The sequence below is a fragment of the Mixophyes fleayi genome, chromosome 3 (assembly GCF_038048845.1).
Source record: "Mixophyes fleayi isolate aMixFle1 chromosome 3, aMixFle1.hap1, whole genome shotgun sequence".
NCBI classification, from domain to species: domain Eukaryota; kingdom Metazoa; phylum Chordata; class Amphibia; order Anura; family Limnodynastidae; genus Mixophyes; species Mixophyes fleayi.
In genome coordinates, this window is record NC_134404.1 from 152,639,982 (window position 1) to 152,661,939 (window position 21,958).

The 21,958-nt window shown below is 39.3% G+C and overlaps 1 protein-coding gene across 2 annotated transcripts in view; it reads left to right on the top strand.

Moving 5' to 3' along the window:
* COL19A1 (collagen type XIX alpha 1 chain) overlaps positions 1-21,958 on the top strand; it is a 603,039-nt gene that overhangs the window by 67,158 nt on the left and 513,923 nt on the right. For both annotated transcript variants that reach the window (XM_075202581.1, XM_075202582.1), the window contains exon 4: positions 980-1,079. In XM_075202581.1, coding sequence (XP_075058682.1) covers positions 980-1,079 — 100 coding nt within the window. The remainder of the gene's footprint in view (positions 1-979; positions 1,080-21,958) is intronic.

Here is a 21,958-nt window from a genome sequence, read left to right on the forward strand (position 1 = left end):
TAGTGAGAAGTCCCATTGTTTGGTGGCAGGGAAATATGTGGCTGGGGAGGTTATTTGTATAATTGCATTATGCGTTTGCAGGGAAATATTTGTTTTTATATGCACAGCCTAGTTTATTTGCAGCATAACAACTGTGTGTTTTATATGCAGAGCCCAGTTTAAGAATAGAGATTTAAATCACAGCTGAGTGCAGGAAAAGACCAGTGAGTACAAGAAGGTTCCTCACAACTGTCCCAATTTAGGTAGGATCATCCCGATTTTGGGAGACTGTAGTTGCTGTTCTGCTCAGCCAAGAGTTTGTCCCAGTTTACGGAACAGTTGTGATTAATTCTCTTCAATTAAATTACAGGCTGCACTCACCAGTTTGTGGTTCGCGCATTATATAAAGGAATAGGGTAGAGAGATGTAAGTAGTTGATTAGAAGGCAGGATTTTTTAGATATTCCACAATGTTGACCACACACCCTGAATAATAGCCACACCTCTACTGTTGACACTGAATGCTAGCCAATCACATTTTTCAGCTCCAGATCCCCGTGGCCCTTAAATTCGCAGTGAATATGCCCATGTATAACTATTCCATCTATTTTTTCATTTTGCATAATATGTTTTAGTATATAAATTGATACATTGCTTAATTGCACTAATTACATCAGGGTTAGCTGATAAGCAGGCAAAAATTAACATGTTATTGTATTTTCATTTCTTTGTATTTGTGGTGAAGCTTTATCAATTTCTATGTGGATTTTTTAACCTTATCGGTAAACAGGGCCTATTGCCATGCTTTCAAAAACATAATTATCTCTATCGTATAGAAGGATTACACACAGTGGGTCTTTTGTCTGCACTGGAAATGACTTCAGCAAAATCTAGATAATTGTTTTTTGTCAAACAATTGGAAAAAAAATGTGGGCCATGTCATTAAATACTATTACGTCCTAAGCTTTATATTCCAAATTACATAATTGCTCTTTCTACAGGATATGACCTCGCTGAGCAGTTTTCTCTAAGAAAGACATCCTGTGGAGGCGAAAAGACATGTTTTAAACTAGGAAGCACTCCTCTGATCAAAGACACACAGTAAGTAATGACTATTTCTTTATATTAGGTTGAGGAAATTGAAATGAAGTGTTCTTATTTGCTCTGAATTTTGAAATGTTAGAATGACCTGAACATGCATTTCTATTAAAAATAATTCTGTATATATTTATAGTACTGTATATAGTCTCTACCCCACATACAGGGCTTTATTTAGAGTTAGGAGCATTAAAGCTGAAGGGTACAAATTTACTCTGGGATAAATCATGCTGCGAAGCAAGGGTGCTGCTTTTCCATAGAGGCACAATAAAATGAATAAAGTATAATAGCAAATTGTTTATTCAGTAATAGGTTGACCTTATATGTAGATTACTGACTATTCTCTATTGTACAATTACATATATATATATATATATATATATATATATATATATATATATATATCCCCCGGTGTTGTAGATATGCACAGTTACACGTGATACAAAAAGATTTTCAAATCAATAGGATCATAACATAATGTACACTAGGATCTCCTTTGCAAAGCTCAAAACTGCTGGGTCACGTTGTAAAATCCTTATTGGTGGTGTCATGCACTTTGATTTGACCTGGCGAGCTTAGATTTTCATCAAAGTGTATGAGTTTGAAGACATGGGGGTATATTTACCAATGAGTAGGATTGAAAAAGTGGAGATCAGATTCTAGTTATCATTTAGTTAGTGCATTCTACAAAATGACAGCTAGAATCTGATTGGTTGTTATAGGCAACATCTCCACTTTTTCAAACCCGCAGTTTAGTAAATATATCCCATTGTGTAGTTTGTGGAGAATCTAAATATGTACCGTCGATGGGAGAATTTAGGTTGAAGCAAGGGTGTCTCTTGCTATGTGCAGATTGGGTGCACAGGTGCACTTGCTTTTTGTGAACACATACAAAAATATGTTTTTGTGGTTATTAAAGCAAGATAAATGGGTGGATAGTTATATCTATAGTGGGAGTTCTTGCTTTGCAGAATTGTATACAGTACAGGTTAAACCCTAAACCTAAACTTACAGTAGGGCACTTTTTTCACTTACATTTCAGTGTAGATGCACATTCTTTATCCTAGGTATATTAAAGTTTAAGCACTCAGAAATGTTTATCCGGTTACACCTTCACTTTCTAGAATAATTTAAGCCATAGATTAGGCCAAACACTATTGTAGGTGGAAAACTGAAAAGTTAAAATTAATGAACGATGTAGTACTAAAGTGGTATGAGGTTGGACTTTGATGTGATGCTTGCACAGTGCACAGCTTCAGATTTCTTCACTTGTTTGCAAACCTAGACACAGTTTTAGTCTGTGGAGGCATCTCCATAGAGTGGAAAGTAGGAGTGCACCTTGAAGTGTGCTGTGATAACCATGTACCCACAGCTAGTGTTGGACTGGGGCATAAAGGGCCCACCGGGAAAACGAAAAGGTAAGGACCTACAAAATAGTGCATGCTCCGCTAAAGGAGCTTGGCAAGTCACCAGAGAGGTGTGGACAGTCACTAGAAGGGAGTGCAGGGGGGACTGTTCCTGTCACTGGTCACCTTTGCTGTGTCATTTTCTTTTCCTTCTGGTAGTGTCTGAATCTCCTGCTCTCTATTACCTGTTCTTGGGGGTTTTACTCCCTGCTGCTCGTGTCCTAAGCTCAGTAGCTGCATGGATCCTAGAATATTGGATCCCTGTTTGGAAAAAGGATAGCTACAGGAAGTATGTCTAGTAATGAGTAATCTCTATAGGCCTCACTCCCTCAAAACCAGACTGATGTTATCACCCACTTTAAATAAATAGACCTCTTTCCACCAGCATGCCGTGACATTAAATGAATAGTATTCACATTCAATAAATAAACCTAAATCCCCTCCCCCCAAAGAAGCCCTGGCATGATATAACTAGTATTCACATTACATGAGTACAATTTAATTATGCCATTGTAAGCATAATTAAATTGGCATAACAATGGCATAATTAAACCAATAAAGGATATTACCTGGTGTAGGCATCATCTTCTAGGTTTTTCACACTACCACTGCCCCACCATGGTTCCTCTGCAATGAAGTGTGATGACACAACAGTGAATACTTTCATTATAAGTAATGGGGCACTGCTTTTTATCATGAAGATAACTGGCAATGGAATTTTACCACTGTCATGTGCCATGGTTGTTAGCATTGATGTTTCACAGCGCTGGAGTCATGGGTTAGATTCCAACTAGGGCCCTATCTGTGTGGAGCTGTATGTTTCTTCCCCACAGTCCAAAATCATATTGACTACTTGACACTAGGTTAAAGATTGGTACTGTCATGCAGTAAAGCGCACTCAGTACCCTGGCAGGCCAATCTAGCCCAATATCATCCGTCAGTAACAGCATGTAAGATTTGTACATCCCCCCACTAAAAGTGTGTAGTATAAGTACATTCCCCAACCCAAATAATAGTGTGTAGTGTATTATTAGTACTCCGCCACCCTAATAGTGTAGTGTTAGTGCTGTCCCACCCTAATAATAGTGTGCAGTGTAGTGTTAGTACTCCCCAACCCTAATAATAGTGTGTAGTATAGTGTTAGTACACCCCCCCTAAAAAAAAAAGTATAGTGTGTAGCATTAGTACTCCCCCCTCCTAATAATAGTGTAGTGTAGTGTTAATATCTCTCCACCCTGGATGGTTTCTATGACAAAGACACCTAACCTGGCATCAGGCTCCAGGATCCATGTCTCTTCAGCCCCTCCGGTCAGTAGCTTCGCCTCCCAGCATCAGCATTTCAACGCGTTGTGAATTCATTGACATCCGCAATGCTTAAAGGTGCAAAGCTGGGTATCTCAACTCTGCATTATTTGTGGGTAAATTAAATTGTTTGGGCTTTAGCGAAGCCATCAGGCATCGGGCCCACCGAGGATTTCCATGATGCTGCCCACAGCAGTACAAGACCAAAGCCATTTACGTTACATGTCCAGTGTTTGTCAATATGTTTCTGTGAATTAAATAAGATGCATTCACAACAGAGCAGATATGTGTTCAGCTAAATTTTTTAACACATTTCGGAGTAATGATGCTGCGTTAAATGAAAAAGCAAAACTGGGTAAAAATGCTACTACTATAGTATGAGGTCAATGATCAAGATCCTAATGCAGCTTTTCTAATTATGAATGCAAACAAATGCTAGGAATGGTGGTAGGAAAGACCTTTTTCTGTGATGGCTCTATGGACCGTTTTTAACTGTCTTCTGGCTTTTTACGTTCAAATGGTGGACAGTTGATATGCACATATTCCATACTGTATTCTGTGTGTCTATGTATGCACTATAGTAGCCCCATAAGGTTAATTTGGCCACAGCATTTGTAATTTCTTTATCCAATTGACTTCATCTTTTAGCCTCACGATCCTATGTCTTTCACCCTTGAGGCTAAATATGAGATACCCTTGAGGTTAGGTAACTTTGCTTGGCTTGGAACATAGCCAAATTTATTCAATGTTTTAGGTCAGGTACTCTTATGCAAACAGGCAGTACTGATGACTAGTACTGTGGGATGCAGTCTCATATTCTTTCAGTCGATCCATCATGACAGCGTTTCAATGTGCCCACTATAGACTGGAATCTGTATCCTGCTTATGTGGACACAGAAAGTTCATAGCAAACTAATTTAATATATGATGACTGCTCTGACTGCTTTTATTAATTATGACCGTTATAATGATGCCACGACAAGTGGAAATCATTAATTTGTGGGTAATTTTTAAATGTGTCACAGTAGTGGTTGCCACGTCTGGTCCTGCCATTTCGTCCTGAGAGTATGGGTGAGGAACAATGCCAAAGTCTATGAACAAGCAAACAAACAAGACTCTTTGAAGCACTGATGAAGAAACACAAATCTAAACTTTGCTTGAGTAAAGCTTGGTAGGAGTGAGGGCTTTAAAAAGGCTACATCCTGGTGAGGTCTCTGTGTCCGGATTGTATTGACCTTTAGCAGAATTTCTGAATGCGCAGTAAATATTACATTACTATATTATAGTTTCAAGAATAATATTCATGTTTCTCTTATTTATATTTGGCTCATTGTTTTCAGGTGCTTAGTCTTAGTAATAGTAGTCTTTGCAATAGTTCATGTCTTACTGTTTTTTTGATATTTTTATGTTTGTTATTTTCTATACTAATGCCATACACTCAATGTAGAGCCAACATTTTCCACGTATTTTATCTACCCTCACTAAAGAACATGCTGAGTTCCATTTACACAAATTTTGATAATATTCCTGGAAACCTATATAAAAAAATGTGCATATTGGGTTTTTTTTATTTAGGAAACTGTGGTGTTCTTCTTCTACGGCATATTATCTCCTAATTGTGTGTTATTCTATGGATCGTATTCATAGCCCTCAGTTACTTTAGACTGATGTATGAAACAGTCAGATACAAAAACATTAAAGAATTATGTAATATAGTGTAGAATAAAGACTTCACATCCCCAACACAATAGCTAAGTTCTCTTTACTTATAAAGATGTGCACCATTTGATTCCTGTATATTAAATAGAAAAAATATAAGTACAAAGTCCTATCCTGTTTCTGTGGGCAATATACATAAGAAGGTATCCTATTAATCCCAGAAACAGCATTAAGGCACTTTATGACCAATGTTTATAAAGTATGACAAATGTTCATGAGGCGCTTTTTCCTAATATATTGATAGGTTGCATTCTCAGGAATTTTGATTCAATCCACATAATGACTTCCTCTACCTGAGTTTAAACAGTAGATGCTCTTTAACTATTTTAACACCATGGGTCTGAGTCATTAAGGAGAGCAAAGCATAAAAAAGGAGTAACTTTGCACCTGGGCAAAACCATGTTGCATTGGAGGGGGATGTACATTTAAAATGTGGAGACAGATTTATAGTTGGGGTAGGACTTGTTCTAGAACAACTTTTACATTTTAGTGTAAAAATAAAACTATCAAGTATTTATGTGCTACATGAAAAACAGCCAGTATTTAACTTATGTGCAAAATAATAAATTAATTTGCACCCCTTGCATTCTAACATGGTTTGTCCTGGAGAACATGAACTCCTTTATTTGCTTTACTTTCCTTATTGGTCCTCAGGACCTATAAGTGTAAATATTATGTCCCTTACTTAGTTAATCTGCATAAAAATAATTTCTGTGCAGTAAAAACAAACAAACAATGGTCATGTATTTATATAAAAATGTCCTACTTTTCCTACTATTTTAACTATAAGTTTAAATAGAGTTATGAAGTATGGGATTAAAATACAATACACTAATGCTTTAGTTGTTAAAGCAAATCTTTATTTCTGATATTTTACTATGATTGCATACAGATATAAATGAACCATTGTTTTGTGCTGGACAATTTATTTTGCACATCAAGCAGGCCAAACAGATCATTATATCAGGAAACTGACACTGTACCCCTATATATGTGATCCCAAACACTTTCTCAATTGGATAATTATTGGGTATACCAATCAGTTCATTTTGTGCATTCCCAAAAATCCAGTCTTTAAATTATCACTGTTGGCTACGTGCATGGTCGCAGCACTAACAAACTCAGATGTTATCCAGCTGCTGAGCCCTGGATGGCTAGATCTGTCCAATTTAGCCACACATAAACCTGTTGATTGGCACATGGGCTGACCTGCAGGATCTGCCCAGCATTATGTGTCAAAATCTGCAATCTGTACAAATGTATTGTCATCAGGGCTCTGGCAAGGGAGTATGAAGTTTGGGGCGAGAACTAATATTTCCCCTTCCCCACCAAGGTTTTAGGGAAAAATATATATTTCTTTTTTTCATAATATACTTTGTTTCATTTTTATTGGGAAGTCAGAACATTACTTCACCCCCAGATAACACTAATACATCCCCCAGGAAAACATTAATACACTTCCCCAGAAAACATTAATTACTACCACTTCCCAAAAATAACATCAATACACCTCTCTTATCTGCAAGGCAGTGCATTGGTGGTTGACGGTGCATTTTTTCTGTGTCTGTACCCATTTCTCCTTCATAAATAGATTTATTTTCTTATGGTCCACAGCAGGACTTTTCTCCAGGGGGCGTTCAGCTATTCCACAATCACATTCTGGGGTTCTGAGAATAGTTGCCTCTGCCACTGCTGCTAGTCTATTGCCACTTCAGCTACTGTTCAGCCTGTCCCAACACAGCACTGCCACTGAGAAAGAGTGTACTCTGGTAGGACAGAAAAGGGTGGGGATAATTTGTAGAGAGCGTGACATAGTGAGACCTCTCCGCCTCCTTCCACGCATGCGCAAGGAGACGACGGGAGTTGCATATACACTAGCATATACACTAGCGTGTGCTCGGAGAAGAGTATATGATGATATCTGTGCCTGACATAAATGTCCTGCTGCTTGGGCACAGAACTTACAAAATCTCTTTGCTGCAAAGTGTCCCACAGCTGGTACTGCCAACCTCTTCAGGGCCCTTCTCCCAGCTTGCTCCCACCTTCCTACTGTCCTGATTGTCTAAGTTGCTTTACATATAAGACATTAATTAAATCAAAGTCCTGAGTCAGCATGTGACTAGAAATACTGTAGTAGTGCAGTAGTGGGTGGTGCTGAAATGTTCAGTAGAATTCCGGTACTTATCCAAATGGGATAGAACCTGCAAGTCAGTAGGAGAAACAGAGGGTTTAGTGTAAGTGTCCACAGAGGATGTATTCTGGGCAGGACATAGTATTACAGGATTTGTGACTTGAAAAAGTCTTGAAAATACATTAACATTTGTATTTGCCTGTGTGTGTGAGATGCTGGTGTCTTTGCCTGTTGGAATAGGCTGATGGTTCTCCCCTTATTTCACTATTGTTAGATCATGTGTTTCTCAGATAGAGCAGAGTTTACTAACAACAACGCAATCCTTCTCATGGGTCTATGAGGAATATGCACCAAACTGTACTAACTGGCGATGCCAACAGGGTATAAGTGCATGCAGTGCACCACAGTGAGGCAGCATTGATAGTTACAAGCTTTTTGCACTTCACTTAATGAGATTCCCAAACTGCTTTATATTGTTATTTGGAAACCTAAACATAAATGAAACAGAAAATTGACTTAAACTAAACTGACCATTACATTATTAGAATAAAATATACAATGTTTCTTTGTTCTTCTTTAATTTGGATATTTTATAAACTCCAAACTTTTAGTATGGTCCAGTGAAAATCTTCTGACAGTTTGTACTTATAATATTTTTTCTTTAGTGGAAAAAAAACCCCAGCTCAATATTTCAGGGAAGGCTTCTCTCTACCGGGAGTAATAATAGCATTAGTTTGTAGACAGATATAGATATATCTATTCTGCTACAAAGCACACATGTAATGTAATGAGCAAATAAAGGTGCTGACAAGTTAAATATCCGCACTCCACAGTGTATTTGTCTAAGATGTATAATGAAATATAATGAAATATTTCTTTTGTATCAACATATTTAATCTATGTGATGTAGCGGCAGCTGTTTTTCAAGTCCTTATTTGAACTACATGCAAAAGGAAATATAACTGCAGATATAAAATTCAAAAAGATGTGCTTAATATTAGGGTTTGGTTTCCTTGAAGGTCATTTACTATGCACAGCCAGTTCTGAACTAGCCGTCAGATTTTTATTTACCAGTTTTATCAAGTGACAAAGCCATTTAATAGATTGCTACGAGCTATGGTAATTACACAGCATAAGAGGTACAAGGAGAATAGAACAAATATTGCAAAGAAAGAAAACACGATCAGTGAAGTCAATAAAAACTTAATGGAACCAATGTATTTCCATCTGCAACTTCTGCTATGAGATCAATATCCACCTTCATAAAGTTTTTGTGTTTGATATTTGGAATCCATTAGTTTTGCAAAGTAAACATTATTACCAAGTGCTGTAGATCTATCTATTTTGTTTAAAAAAAAAAAAGCCTACATCATTATTTAATGATTTTATTTATTATTGTTCACTATGTCCTTTATATTTGTCGATAGTGTATTTGACAATGCCATAGTAACAAAAAGAGCTGATGATTTTCTGAAACATTACTTTAGCTTTATACACAGAAATTTGTATTATTATTATTATTATTATTATTTTCCACTATTTCTAAAGTAACATCATTTTTAACAATGCTCTGTACAACATTACTAATAATATTTTAATGGCAATCTTGTTCTCTGTATAAGGCAATATTTTGATCTTCAGGTGTAGCCCGAAGAGAACTGAGCTACCAGGTGTTTGACAGACAAGTAATGACTAGCACAATTGACCATTAACCACTATTTATATCTCAAGAGACATTTGTAGTCATCTGTGTATAGTTCTGCTTCCCCTTGGCTTAGAATGCATCTGACCATTCTTTTTTTAATTATACAAACAGGTCTGATATAAGATAAAGCTTTTGTTTCCTAGACACATACACATGTTTATGCATACAATCTAAATGGAGCAAGTATATTTCCTTTCATTTATCTAATTTACAGACCAGCTATTGATAGACTGTGAGTAGTAGGATATAGGTAGTCTACACCGTGGACAGGAAATGCAGGCTATCCAATTAAGCTGACTTGGAAAAGTGTGATGTTTTGGCTCCATCTCTTGTTACAGCCACTCACTCATTCAGTAAACGTTCAGTTGATAGTAAGTCAGATTAAAACACATTTAGTGTGCTGCTGTTCTATCCGTATACCAATTTATTAGATAAGGCATACAAAACAAGTAATGCTCATTTAAAACTAGGAAAAATATACTCTGCATTCCAAATATTTTTTCATTATAAGAGGTGCTTTTTTTTTCTGTTTTATGATTTTTCTGTTTATGTTCATTCAGTTATGTCACAGTGGTTTCCATTAATCTATACAAAAGAGTAGTATATTTTTATCAACAATTTTATGTTTTAGAGCTTCATTTTATCATATTCCCTTCGGCAACGTTTCTCACTAGAGTTTTATTAAACCAAACACATTTTATCTTGGTTTTATCACTGCTGTATTATCTGGTTTGGTTTAGCATATCTTGTTATTTTACAAATCTGATTCCTAGTAGCACTTCTGTATCTCTGACATGAATGTTATCTGCTCTGAGCAAGAAATGCTACTGCACTGTCCTTGTTTTCCACCAATTAGACATATGAGAAATAGTGGGGAAAAGTTCCTAACCAGGTCCCCATGTACCTCCTGGTTTATATTTACTACATGGAACATGGCCAGAATTGATTTGAACTATGTTCATGTACTTTGTTTCTTGGTTGGTGTTTATTGATTTGGACCAAAGTGGGTCATGTACAGTGGCTCCAGATTGGAAGATAAGGAGCGGGTTTTTTTTTTTGTAAAGCACATTTTGGCTCTTGGTCACAAAAAGTGTCCGGAGTCTGACTTTTTATTACAAATTGTATTAATCAAATATTATTTTTAAAGGTGGATTGTGTATTTGGTTAAGTTTAGCATTTTATTTGCAACCTTGTATGCATTGAATATATCCATTACACTTCTGTGTAATAAACATAAGTCTTTTGGACTCCTTGTCCATAAGACTAAAAATGTTGAATTACTTTCCAGACTGCCCTAATTTCTAAGATATTTACATGCAGTCTCCTTTCTCTCTGTGACCACATACATTGTGCCGTTTTTGCCAGGATTTGAGCTACCCGGTCTGTGGCACTGAAATCTGTCATGAGTATTGTCCATTCTGATTCTAGAAAATAAACTCCTAATTGGAATCTCTTGTTGAGATTGTAGCTGGCAAGCCAAGGATGGGACTTTGAGGCATCTTTCTTTCGGACAATTTTTTTTTCCTCACAATACCTATCTGGTCTCCCAGGAGTTTTATTTGCTGTGCTGGTGTGAGTGAACTCTTTGCTTTGTTTACGATGCAGCTATGTGTCTGCAGAAAGCACATTATTTGAGCTATCCTGATTAATGCTTCTAATTCTACTAGAGCTGATGGGGTTCTGGGTTTGACAAAGAAATTCTGGGAACAGAATAAAATTCTATTTTATATCATGTCCTGACAATGTCCAGAATCCTCTGATCCTGAATAGGATGTGCCCAGTGTCACGGAGGAGGTAGCAACACCTGCAAGTATTGGCACAACTACACAAGGAGGCGCAGGGTCTAACACGCCGCCGGTATTCACCAGGGACCCCCGCAAGGAAGTTTGGACTTCGCGGCGAACGACGTGCAGGTCGCGGCCCTCCCAGGTAGCTACTTGCGAGATGGTAGGCTATTCGTGGTCGTACAGGCAGAGTCAGGATCCAGGCGGGCAGATAAGGTACCGAATCAGAAGGCAAAAGAGGAGTCAGCAGGCCGAGGTCAAACCGGAGAATTCGGTGCAGGACAGAAGGGAGATCCAAGAGCGAGGTCAGAGGAAGCCGGGTCGGTAACAGGAGTCAAAGAGTAATGGAGGTATATATGGATATATATATATATATATATACAATACAGGAACGCTGGAGGCTAGATAACTAGTTGCTCTGGCACCCTAATGGTGTCAGAGCCAGATATATATAGGAAGTGGCTGCTCCTCATTGGTGGGCAGTGATTCGGCGGTCAGTGGTGCTGACCACCGACAGGAAGCTCCAGAGCGCGTCCTGTTGCTACGGCGACGGGCGTGCATGCGCACCACGTCGCCGGAAGAAGCGTCCCCGTTGCCTAGCAACGGGGCGCCCGGCCGGAAGTAGACGCTCGTCCCTGCGTGATAAGGAGGCGCAGGGACGGCGTCTGATACCCAGATTCCTAAGTAATCTGTGATCCTGCCACCCACCAACATCAATGAGGGCAAGCCAAGCCATCTTTAAGTCTGAATGCCCGAAAGGGCTGCTTAGATTTACTAGCACCACTTTGCTTAGTGTACTGTCTTCCAGCTTTATTGCTCCTTACACTCTTAAAATGTTAACATGATGAAGAGGAAGGGAAAAATTTAACCCTTTGAAGTTACAGCAAACTGTTGGATTTTCTCCCAGAGCTTTTCTGAATCTTGGTTTCTAGTATCTCACAAAAGAGCAAGGAAACTTCAATGGGAAGAGTAGCTAGACTATTCTATTCTATAATATTCTAAATACTCTGGATACTGAAGCATGGTCAAACCAGCCTTTAATGTAGTTCCAGAAGAAATATGAAGTTTCTATTCCTATTCCTATTCATATTCTAAGGGAATAGTGACCCTAGTTGACAGACTGGCTATTGCTGCATCCACCTTGGGAACTGAGATCTATTTTAGTACTTCCTAAAGGGATACATACATTCTAGTCTTTTAAGATTAGCCTGGCATTTTTTCAGCCTATTCAAGTCCTTATGAATAAACTGCTTTACTAGCTGGTGCACAGGAAAACTGTAGTTTTCTTACTACAACCCTCAAATAGGTAATTGAGTACTGCAGCAGAAGCTGATGCCTCATTTACTCGCATAGATTTATAAATGTCCTTGGGAATTTCCACATTATCTGGATTAAGTAGTCTACGATGCTCTTTAATTTCTCTGGACTCACCACTAGAAGACCCATCTAGGTCCTTTAAAGAATCAAGTTCAGAATGACATCTGAATCTATTATCCAAGTACATATATGTCTGGGAGCGAACTCTTTTCATCCCTGCGTAGTATGCAAATCTTCTTTAGTCACAAATGATTTCATCTTCCAAGTTTCCAGTGCTCTAAATTGTTCAGAGAACTCTAAATTGTTTCCTAACTGTTGAACAAAATTTCATAATCCACTCATAATACACAGATAAAGGTTTTTTCACTGGCTCCACAGACCCAATTCTGAACTATATTTTCCTAATAATACTGAGTGGGGAGAATATTTATTAAATAGCTGACTAATGATCCATAATCAAAGTATCCCTAACTTAAGGCATACCTAGGGCAAGTGTTTTTCAGCTCTGGAGGTGGATGTCAATTTGTCTGACATGCGTATCTGGGGTGTTTTCTTCCTTTTCCACAAGAATTCCAAAACAGGGCATTCTAGAATATAGGGAACACTTCCGAGGCCCTTCACATTGCCTGGTGTGTCCTCTGGGTTGAAGTCCTTAACCTGAATGTAGCTCGTGTGCATGAACAAGCACCAATGTTGGCCTGCAAAAATTCTTCCAGATCAGCACTACGTCTACTATAGAGAGTAGTAACTAGCTCTTAACCTTGGCTTGCAGCAGTGCATTGCCAGGCCTCTAGACAAAGGTAATCGCCTATTAAGAAAACAAAATACATACTACCTATTTTCTTTATCCTCAGCTAGAGACAGGAAAATACTCCATGGATAAGGAGGAGCTGCACTATATACTAGCTGGAGGCCTGTTTTATTTCTTGTCTCTACCTAAGACTAGAAGGAACTAACCCATTGTTGCCATGGAGGATTGAAGGGGGGAAAAAAGTTTTTCTATGTATACTGCAGTTTTCTATCATCTCTATGCACACACTATGAGCAAACCGAACAAATTATTTCTGGATGAGTGAAAGGATTTTGGTGGCATTTATGAGAATGCAGCCTATAAATTGACTAGGCTCTAGAAGCATCACTGGGATATATATTATATTAACCTGTATATAATAAATTGAGGATATTTGCTTAATGTGGAGGAAATTTAAATTGGAGAAGTTGTGGTAAACTTACTCCATTTTCTAAGAAAAAGAGAATACCATCACTTAGTCCAGTTTACCATCACTTTTTTGTGGCAATCTGGAGGCAAAGGTGTGGAAAATTTTACAGAATATATAGTACGTTGATTACCATGTTACCACTTATTTACCTTTCTGCTTCTTTCAATTTTAGAGAATACCCCCATTGTATGTTATTATTATTATTATTATTATCATTTATTTGTTAAGTGCCACAATGTTTCCGCAGCGCCGCACATAGTACAAACAGTAGACTATACAGGGTGTAACAGTACAGAACAATAAACAAAAGTACCAATACTTCAGAAACTCCAGTCAGGCAGATGCAATAGACACGGAGCAGAAGAACGGGTAAGGAGACAGGAGGGAAGAGGGCCCTGCTCAAGCGAGCTTACATCCTAAGGGAGGGTTAAACAGACCAGGTACAAGAGGAGCCAGTCGAGGGAATGGGAGAGAGGGGAGAATGAGTGGAGGAGATGGGGGTTAAGTAGATGGTTGGTAGGCTTTGAGAAAGAGGTGAGTTTTGAGTGCACGTTTGAAGGAGCATAGAGTAGGAGAGAGGCGGATGGAGTGAGGGAGGTCATTCCAGTGAAGGTGGGCTGCACGGGTAAAGTCCTGGATTCTGGAATGGGAAGAGGTGATCAGAGTGGAGGAGAGGCGGCGGTCATTGGCCGAGCGCAGGGACCCGGTGGGAGTGTGAATGGAGAGGAGGTTAGAGATATGAGGGGCAGTAGAGTGGGAGAGAGCCTTGTAAGTGGTGGTGAGGAGTTTGAAAAGAATTCTGTAGGGGAAGGGGTGCCAGTGTAGGGCAAGGCAGAGAGGGGAGGCAGAGGAGGAGCGGCGTGAGAGGAAGATGAGTCTTGCGGCCCTATTGAGTATAGAGCGGAGGGGGGAGAGACAGGAGTGGGGGAGGCCGGTGAGGAGGAGGTTGCAGTAATCCAGGCGGGAGATGATGAGTGCGTGTATGATGGTTTTGGTGGCCTCCTGAGAGAGAAAGGGACGGATGCGGACTATGTTGCGTAGTTGGAAGCGACAAGCTTTGGCAAGAGAATGAATGTGGGGGGCAAAAGAGAGAGAGGAGTCAAGGGTGACACCCAAGCAGCGGAGTTGGGTGACAGAGGAGATGGTGGTGTTGTTAACGACAATGGAGAGGTCATGGTGGGATGGGAGGCTGGGAGGAGGAAAGACAATGAGTTCAGTTTTGGAAATGTTGATTTTGAGAAAGCGCTCCGACATCCAGGAGGAGATGGCGGAGAGGCAGTCAGATACCTGAGCGAGGAGGGTGGAGGAAAGATCAGGTGAAGAGATGTAAAGTTGAATGTCATCAGCATAAAGATGATACTGAAGGCCAAAGGAGGAGATGAGAGCACCAAGGGAGGAAGTATAGAGCGAAAAGAGTAGAGGGCCGAGAACGGAGCCCTGTGGGACTCCTACAGTGAGAGGGTAGGGGAGGAGGAAGAATGTTAACATAGATCCAGAAAACAATTAGATTAGCTAGCAGTACAACATATATTTTTATTGAAAGGCACATTACACATGAAAATTATATTTAGTGGGCAGCTCAGTAATATACAAAATCACACATAACATTTATAATTAAATGCTACATAAGTTAAGGTATTAACAAACTTTACCTCTTCCATTTCATGATAAAATGATGAAGACCCAGCACATTATATTGCCCCAGGATTAGAACTCTGTTAGACCCAGTTGTCTTTGTCATCCCTGTCGACAAGATTTAACCACCCACGAATGGCAATATCATGATTGGGACTTGAAACTCTAGACATTCTGTTGCATTGTGATATAGTCAACACAGCTATCATGTCACACATATCCTAAGGTTAAGGCTCACAAGCAAATCAACAAACACGGGGACAAATCAAATACCAAAACAAGGTAATCCCAAAATGAAGACATTGGTTGCAAATTACACTTTGCAGTAAAGACAGAAACAGGGTCAGAACTGGAACTAGTCAGGGCAAACTAATCGAGAGGCGTAAGCAGTCAGAAAGACTCTAATTGAAAACTAGGATATAGAGCAAAAGAGGGGTATAACCGCACTAGGTTATAGATCAGGCATCCTATTATATGTTACAGTTTATTCAGTATTCCAATGCTAAGGTTGGGTGGTGCACCCTGTAACCCTAAGTATATTGGTAGCGAAAGGGAGGACAGGAAAGTGGTTACACAGCGGGGCACTTTCCTGTCCTCCTGTCCCTTTCGCTTCTAATTGAAAACTAACCTACACTACAAGAACTGGTAAAGCCAAACTGACATATACTTGAGCACTATTGACTCAATGAAGAAATGCCTGGGCACGCTTGCATTTTAAAAGGCTGTCTTTGTGATTTCACTATCTGATATCACCAGGAACGTATTACAGCAGGGCAGTGAGCAATTGTACAACAAGGCCTATTGACACACAAGGTAAGGTTAGCAAAGTGAGTCCCCCCTCCCCTACATCACTAGCAAGCCCCATTCACCATTATTATTATATTATTACACACACTAAATCGAGCAGTGACCCTTATACAAGATGTGACCTCCACAAATGATACAGTACAAATTCTATGCTGGTTAGTGTGCAGTACAGAGCCAATTGTATGGTTAGCAATGTGCCATACATATCTCATGCCATAGTAGCCAGAGTACAATAGAGCCAATTTACTGGTATTCTGTGTACAATAGACCCAATTCTCAGACGACCCAGTCTATAATAGAGCCAATACAGCACTGGTGGCATGTGTAATAAAGAGCTTCCTCACATGTGACAGACCTCCACTCTGCAATACCAAGGGATTCCGCACAGGAGTAATTAAACAGAACTTGTATAGGAACCTATGTCACATACTATATTATGAAGTCTTCATTGAATAACCTGGCTTTCCATAAAAGGGAAATTTATATGAGGTTGCCATCTTGGATAGCCAAATCAGAAGGAGAAAGAGAAAAAAACAGATTAAAACTGGCAAGTGCATTACTTTCAAAACACATCAATTTCAAATGAACAGTGTCTTGCTTTCCCTGTGTTTCCAAAGTGGAGATCACAATAAGCAAATCAATTTAGAATTTAGCAACACACAAAATCTCCTGCCTACGTATAGTATGAACAGGGAGTGAAGCAGGCAGGCTTAGATTATTGTTTTGTGCAGTTTAATGACACAGCAGGTATAACACTTACTCTTCAAATAAGCTAAAACAGCATCTCAGGGAAAAATTACTAAAATTGCATAGACACTACAGATATATTATTATCATATGAGGGTTTAAAACATGCATACTCATTTGAAATTGTAAAACTCAAGGGGTAACTTACAAAAGTATCCATAAAGGAAAGTATATAATTTTTTTCTCAGAAGAGCAATGCACGACAATAAATACATATATTTATGTTTTTTAACATTTCCACTGGTACAAATTGTACTGTGTGAACAGGGCCGGACTGGGACTAAAATTCAGCCCTGGCATTTAACATACACAGGCCCACCTCAGTTCAAGCATGAAAGAATTTGTGTGCTGCCGCTGCTGTGCTGCGGCACCAAAAAGGGCGTGGCTGCATTGTGTTGTGGGTGTGGCCAACATGGGGCATTGATACATACATAATAAAACATTACATTTATCTCTGCTTCTGGTGCTGCTGACCAGGGCCATCTTAACAACATTATGGGCCCCCGGGCAAAGCAGTGCACCGGGGCCCCTACATATATATAGATATATAGATATAGATATAGATGTATAGAGATACAGATATAGATATAGATATAGAGAGATAAAGATAGATAGATGTACTTGCTCAGTGACCCTTGAAGGTTTTTTTTGCAGGTTTTTTCTTTTGCAGGATTATTTATTCTACTTGAGACCCCTGCATATGGGGCCCCCTTGCCCGTGGGGCCCCCGTGCACCTGCCCATCGTGCCCAATGGAAAAGATGGCTCTGCTGCTGACATCCATAAGGGTGGGAACTTCCTGCAGAGTGAGCAGGGAAGCTCTTTGTCTCACGAGATTACAAAATCTTGTGATACTTAGAGCTCCTCGGCTTGCTGCAGGCTGTGTCCTGTCCGGGAACTGAGAGCAGCTATCAGTTCCCTTCCCCTAACCAGAGCTGGATTAAGGCGCAGGTGGCCCGGGGTATTTAAGACAGCAGGGCCCTATTATGTAACATGGTTATCATTTTAGACAAATACACAGGCAATACTGTGTACCCTACTGTTAGAAGCACACAGCTTTGCCTTCACAAGCAGTACGTAGTGAAGCGGGACATACCTCCCAACTGTCCTTGCAGTCAATCCAAATCCTGACTATGTGAGACAGTCACCCAAATTCAGCACTGCCGCACCAGATTCAGGACAGTTGGCAGATTGTCCTGCTCTCTCCTACCTGTCTTGCTCACTTTCACCACTTGTAGCAGCTGGTTTCTTTAGCTCAGTTCTTTCTTGTCTTGATCCTGGAATATTGGATGCCCTATTTTGAAAAAATGGGGTTAAAACAATAGCACTCACATTTTATAATTAGGCCTCCCTCCAGTCCCCACAATAATAATATTCACATTTAATAAGTATACCTATTTCCCTCCAACCAGCCCCAACATTAAATTAACAGTATACCCATTTACTCAAAACATATTTACCTCCCTCCAAACAGTCCCAACAATAAATTAAATAGCATTAAAGTTTAATAAATATAGCCATTTTCCACAACCATCCCCAAAATATAATTCATATTCACATTTAATAAATAGCTCTCCTCCCCAAAATCAGCCCCATATTCAATTGATAGCCCACCCCAGCATTAAATTAAAGGTTCTTTCACCTCACCTTAAATAATTAGCCCCCACCTACACTTCACAATTAAATAGCCTATCTCCCAACACTATATTAAGATCCTCTCTTCCCTCACATATTATATATAAAATACTGTGCACGCACACTATATGAACATGGCCAAACACACACGCACACTATAGCAACATGGGGCCCCACAGCCACACTATTAGCCTCACTATTAGACGCACTGTTTTCTCCACTGTTTGTTTGCTCCAGTTTGCCCCACTGTTTGTTATCCCCACTGTTTGTTATCCCCACTGTTTGTTATCCCCACTGTTTGTTAGCCCCACTGTTTGTTTGCCCCACTGTTTGTTTGCCCCACTGTTTGTTTGCCCCAGTTTGTTTGCCCCACTGTTTGTTTGCCCCAGTTTGTTTGCCCCATTGTTTGTTTGCCCAAGTTTGTTAGCCCCATTGTTTGTTTGCCCCAGTTTGTTAGCCCCAGTTTGTTAGCCCCATTGTTTGTTTGCCCCATTGTTTGTTTGCCCCAGTTTGTTTGCCCCAGTTTGTTAGCCCCATTGTTTGTTTGCCCCAGTTTGTTAGCCCCATTGTTTGTTTGCCCCAGTTTGTTTGCCCCACTGTTTGTTTGCCCCAGTTTGTTTGCCCCACTGTTTGTTTGCCCCAGTTTGTTTGCCCCACTGTTTGTTTGCCGCAGTTTGTTTGCCCCATTGTTTGTTTGCCCAAGTTTGTTAGCCCCATTGTTTGTTTGCCCCAGTTTGTTAGCCCCAGTTTGTTAGCCCCATTGTTTGTTTGCCCCATTTTTTGTTTGCCCCAGTTTGTTTGCCTCACTGTTTGTTTGCCCCATTGTTAGTTTGCCCCATTGTTAGTTTGCCCCATTGTTAGTTTGCCCCATTGTTTGTTTGCCCCATTGTTTTTTTGCCCCGTTGTTTGTTTGCCCCGTTGTTTGTTTGTCCCATTGTTTGTTTGCCCCAGTTTGTTTGCCCCAGTTTGTTTGCCCCACTGTTTGTTAGCCCCACTATTACTTACACACACAGAACTTTTTACTTCCAGCAGCAGCACTCAGCGCGCTGCCCGGCGGACGCAGAATCAGTGACAGCCACCTATGCGACCAATCACATGGGACGGCACCAAGTGACAGGTGCCGTCCCATGTGATTGGTCGCATAGGCGGCTGTCACTGATTCTCCGTCCGCCGAGCAGCGTGCAGAATGCTGCTGCTCGGCGGGCAAGCAGACCAGCCCATTTGGCCATCGGCCCTTCTGGCATTTGCCAGAAGGGCCAGATGGCCAGTCCGGCCCTGTGTGTGAAGGATTTTAGATTTAGAAATTGGTTTATTGTTACAAAAGTTAGTTTTACATTAATTTTATTACAGTGACATAAGATATAAAGTGTTCTCCCCAATCTGGTGTTACCCTATCACACTGCATTTCTGCTAAAGTGGGTTTGTTTCAAATAGGTGTCAATGCATTACCATGAACATCTGATTTGCACAGATGGAAAGTTCCCAGAGGAGGGCTATTGAGGACACCACTGCCTGTTTGAATCAGACAAGTGGCAACAGGAGCAGTCTTTCTACTTTCAAATCCCAGATTTTCTGGTCTCTACCTTTTTTCTGTTTTCCCTGGTCCAAATCTCAAATTTCCCTGTCAATATTTGAATCTAAAATGCCATGGTACAATCATAAAATAAAAAATTTAACTGGAAAAGTAACAGGGAACCGGGAAAAGAATTGTAAGTGGAAACACTGGCACTACTGGACCATTGTATCCTTCAGGGAACTTTGTAAATATGTATAACTGCAACTTCTAATAGCCATATAATTTACAGTAAGTTGTATATTATTACTTATACACGTTAAATGTTATATGCTGGAACTTTCACAGATTGTCTTTTAACTTATTAGTGTATCATTTTTTATTTAGCATTTTTACGAATATGTTTGTCTTTTAGTTTTTAGTTTCTGTTCTAACAACTTTCTGAGCTTTCGGTTGTTAATTTGGGGATGTCGATGCTTATATCAATGATTGCACATTCATGCATTCATTTACACACGCATGTAATTTTTTGTCAATGTAATGTTAAGAAAACCACTGTCTAGATCATTTTACTCTACAAAACAATTACTATTTTGATATGTGCTACTTTCCTTTTTTTGCATTTGCAGTTTGCATTTAAAGTATGTTTTACCATGTTGGTGCCAGAATATATGTTCCATGGTCTTGGGCTTGAAGCATCAGCTTTATCTTTAATCCAGTGCAGAAAGCCACAGACCCACAGTCAAAAGTATCTAACAGATTGTTCCATAAGCGGTTGAGGTTATGGCACGGTTCCGTTTTCTGTGTTGCATAGGATCAGATTCCAAGTAACCAATCAATACTAATAAAATACACCATTCAGTATTGGCATTCACTATTACATAGAAGTGTTGCCAGACAAACTAAGACTGACCGATTTAGTTATATTCTAAGAGGTATGAAAAAAAGAAAGAGCTTGAATACCTATTCTGTCTCATCTCCATTTAAAAAGGAAATCATATTTCAAAAAACAAAACATACATATTTTCATATTCTAGTGACTAAACTCCAATTAATAATTTCTTTTTAGTGCTAAATGCTATAAAAAATATGATTCTACACAAACAAATAAAATTAAGTCTTGTGTATTGGAAGTGTAAATTCTGGGACAACAAAACAAACATCCCATTGCAAAGCCTGGATTTAAAGTGGACAAGTAACCAGGAGGGTTACAATTATCCTATTGGGTTTCACAGTCTACAAGCTTCAATGTTTTGCTGAACTGATCAACCTTTATCCTTCTAAAATCTATAGGTTTTGTAGATCACTTACAAACTTTTTTATTAAAATTCAAGCCAAATATTACTTTGATGTTATCACTATTCCCTACATGCCTGTCACAGCATTTGTTATGTTACAAAGTACCAAGTACAACAGACCTCCCCCTCTCATTAGTCCTCCTAACAATTATAAAATTGTATTTTAGAATAGATAAAATCATCTTCCTTTGCCAGAACCACCAGTTTAATTGTCCCGATTTTCAACTTCAATTAAAACCACTCACAGTGGGGACCACGTTTTTGTTCCCTTTTCAGTTTGTAATAACTACATTTTAAGTACAATTTTATTTGCTTGGTGGCTCATAGCAAATCACAATAAGCACTTTACTTGTATCCTTTTGTCCAAGCCTATCTGCCTGTAAGGACTCTACATCATCATAATCTTCACAGTTATCCATCTGCTATTTAGGTCTAAAATATGTCTCCATATACAATCTCTCCATTTCCTAGTCTTCATAACCTTGTTATTTCCTTTCAAGTTCACTGCCCAGTCATGACTTTCATCCAGTCAAGTTTCAGTTATACCAAATACGTAATAATTCTCTCTCAACATCATTAATTCTAGTTTTTCTATTTTTGGATGACTTCTAGCATTTGTTACCATAGATTATATTTTACTTTGTATTTGTAAGCCTCCTAGATTA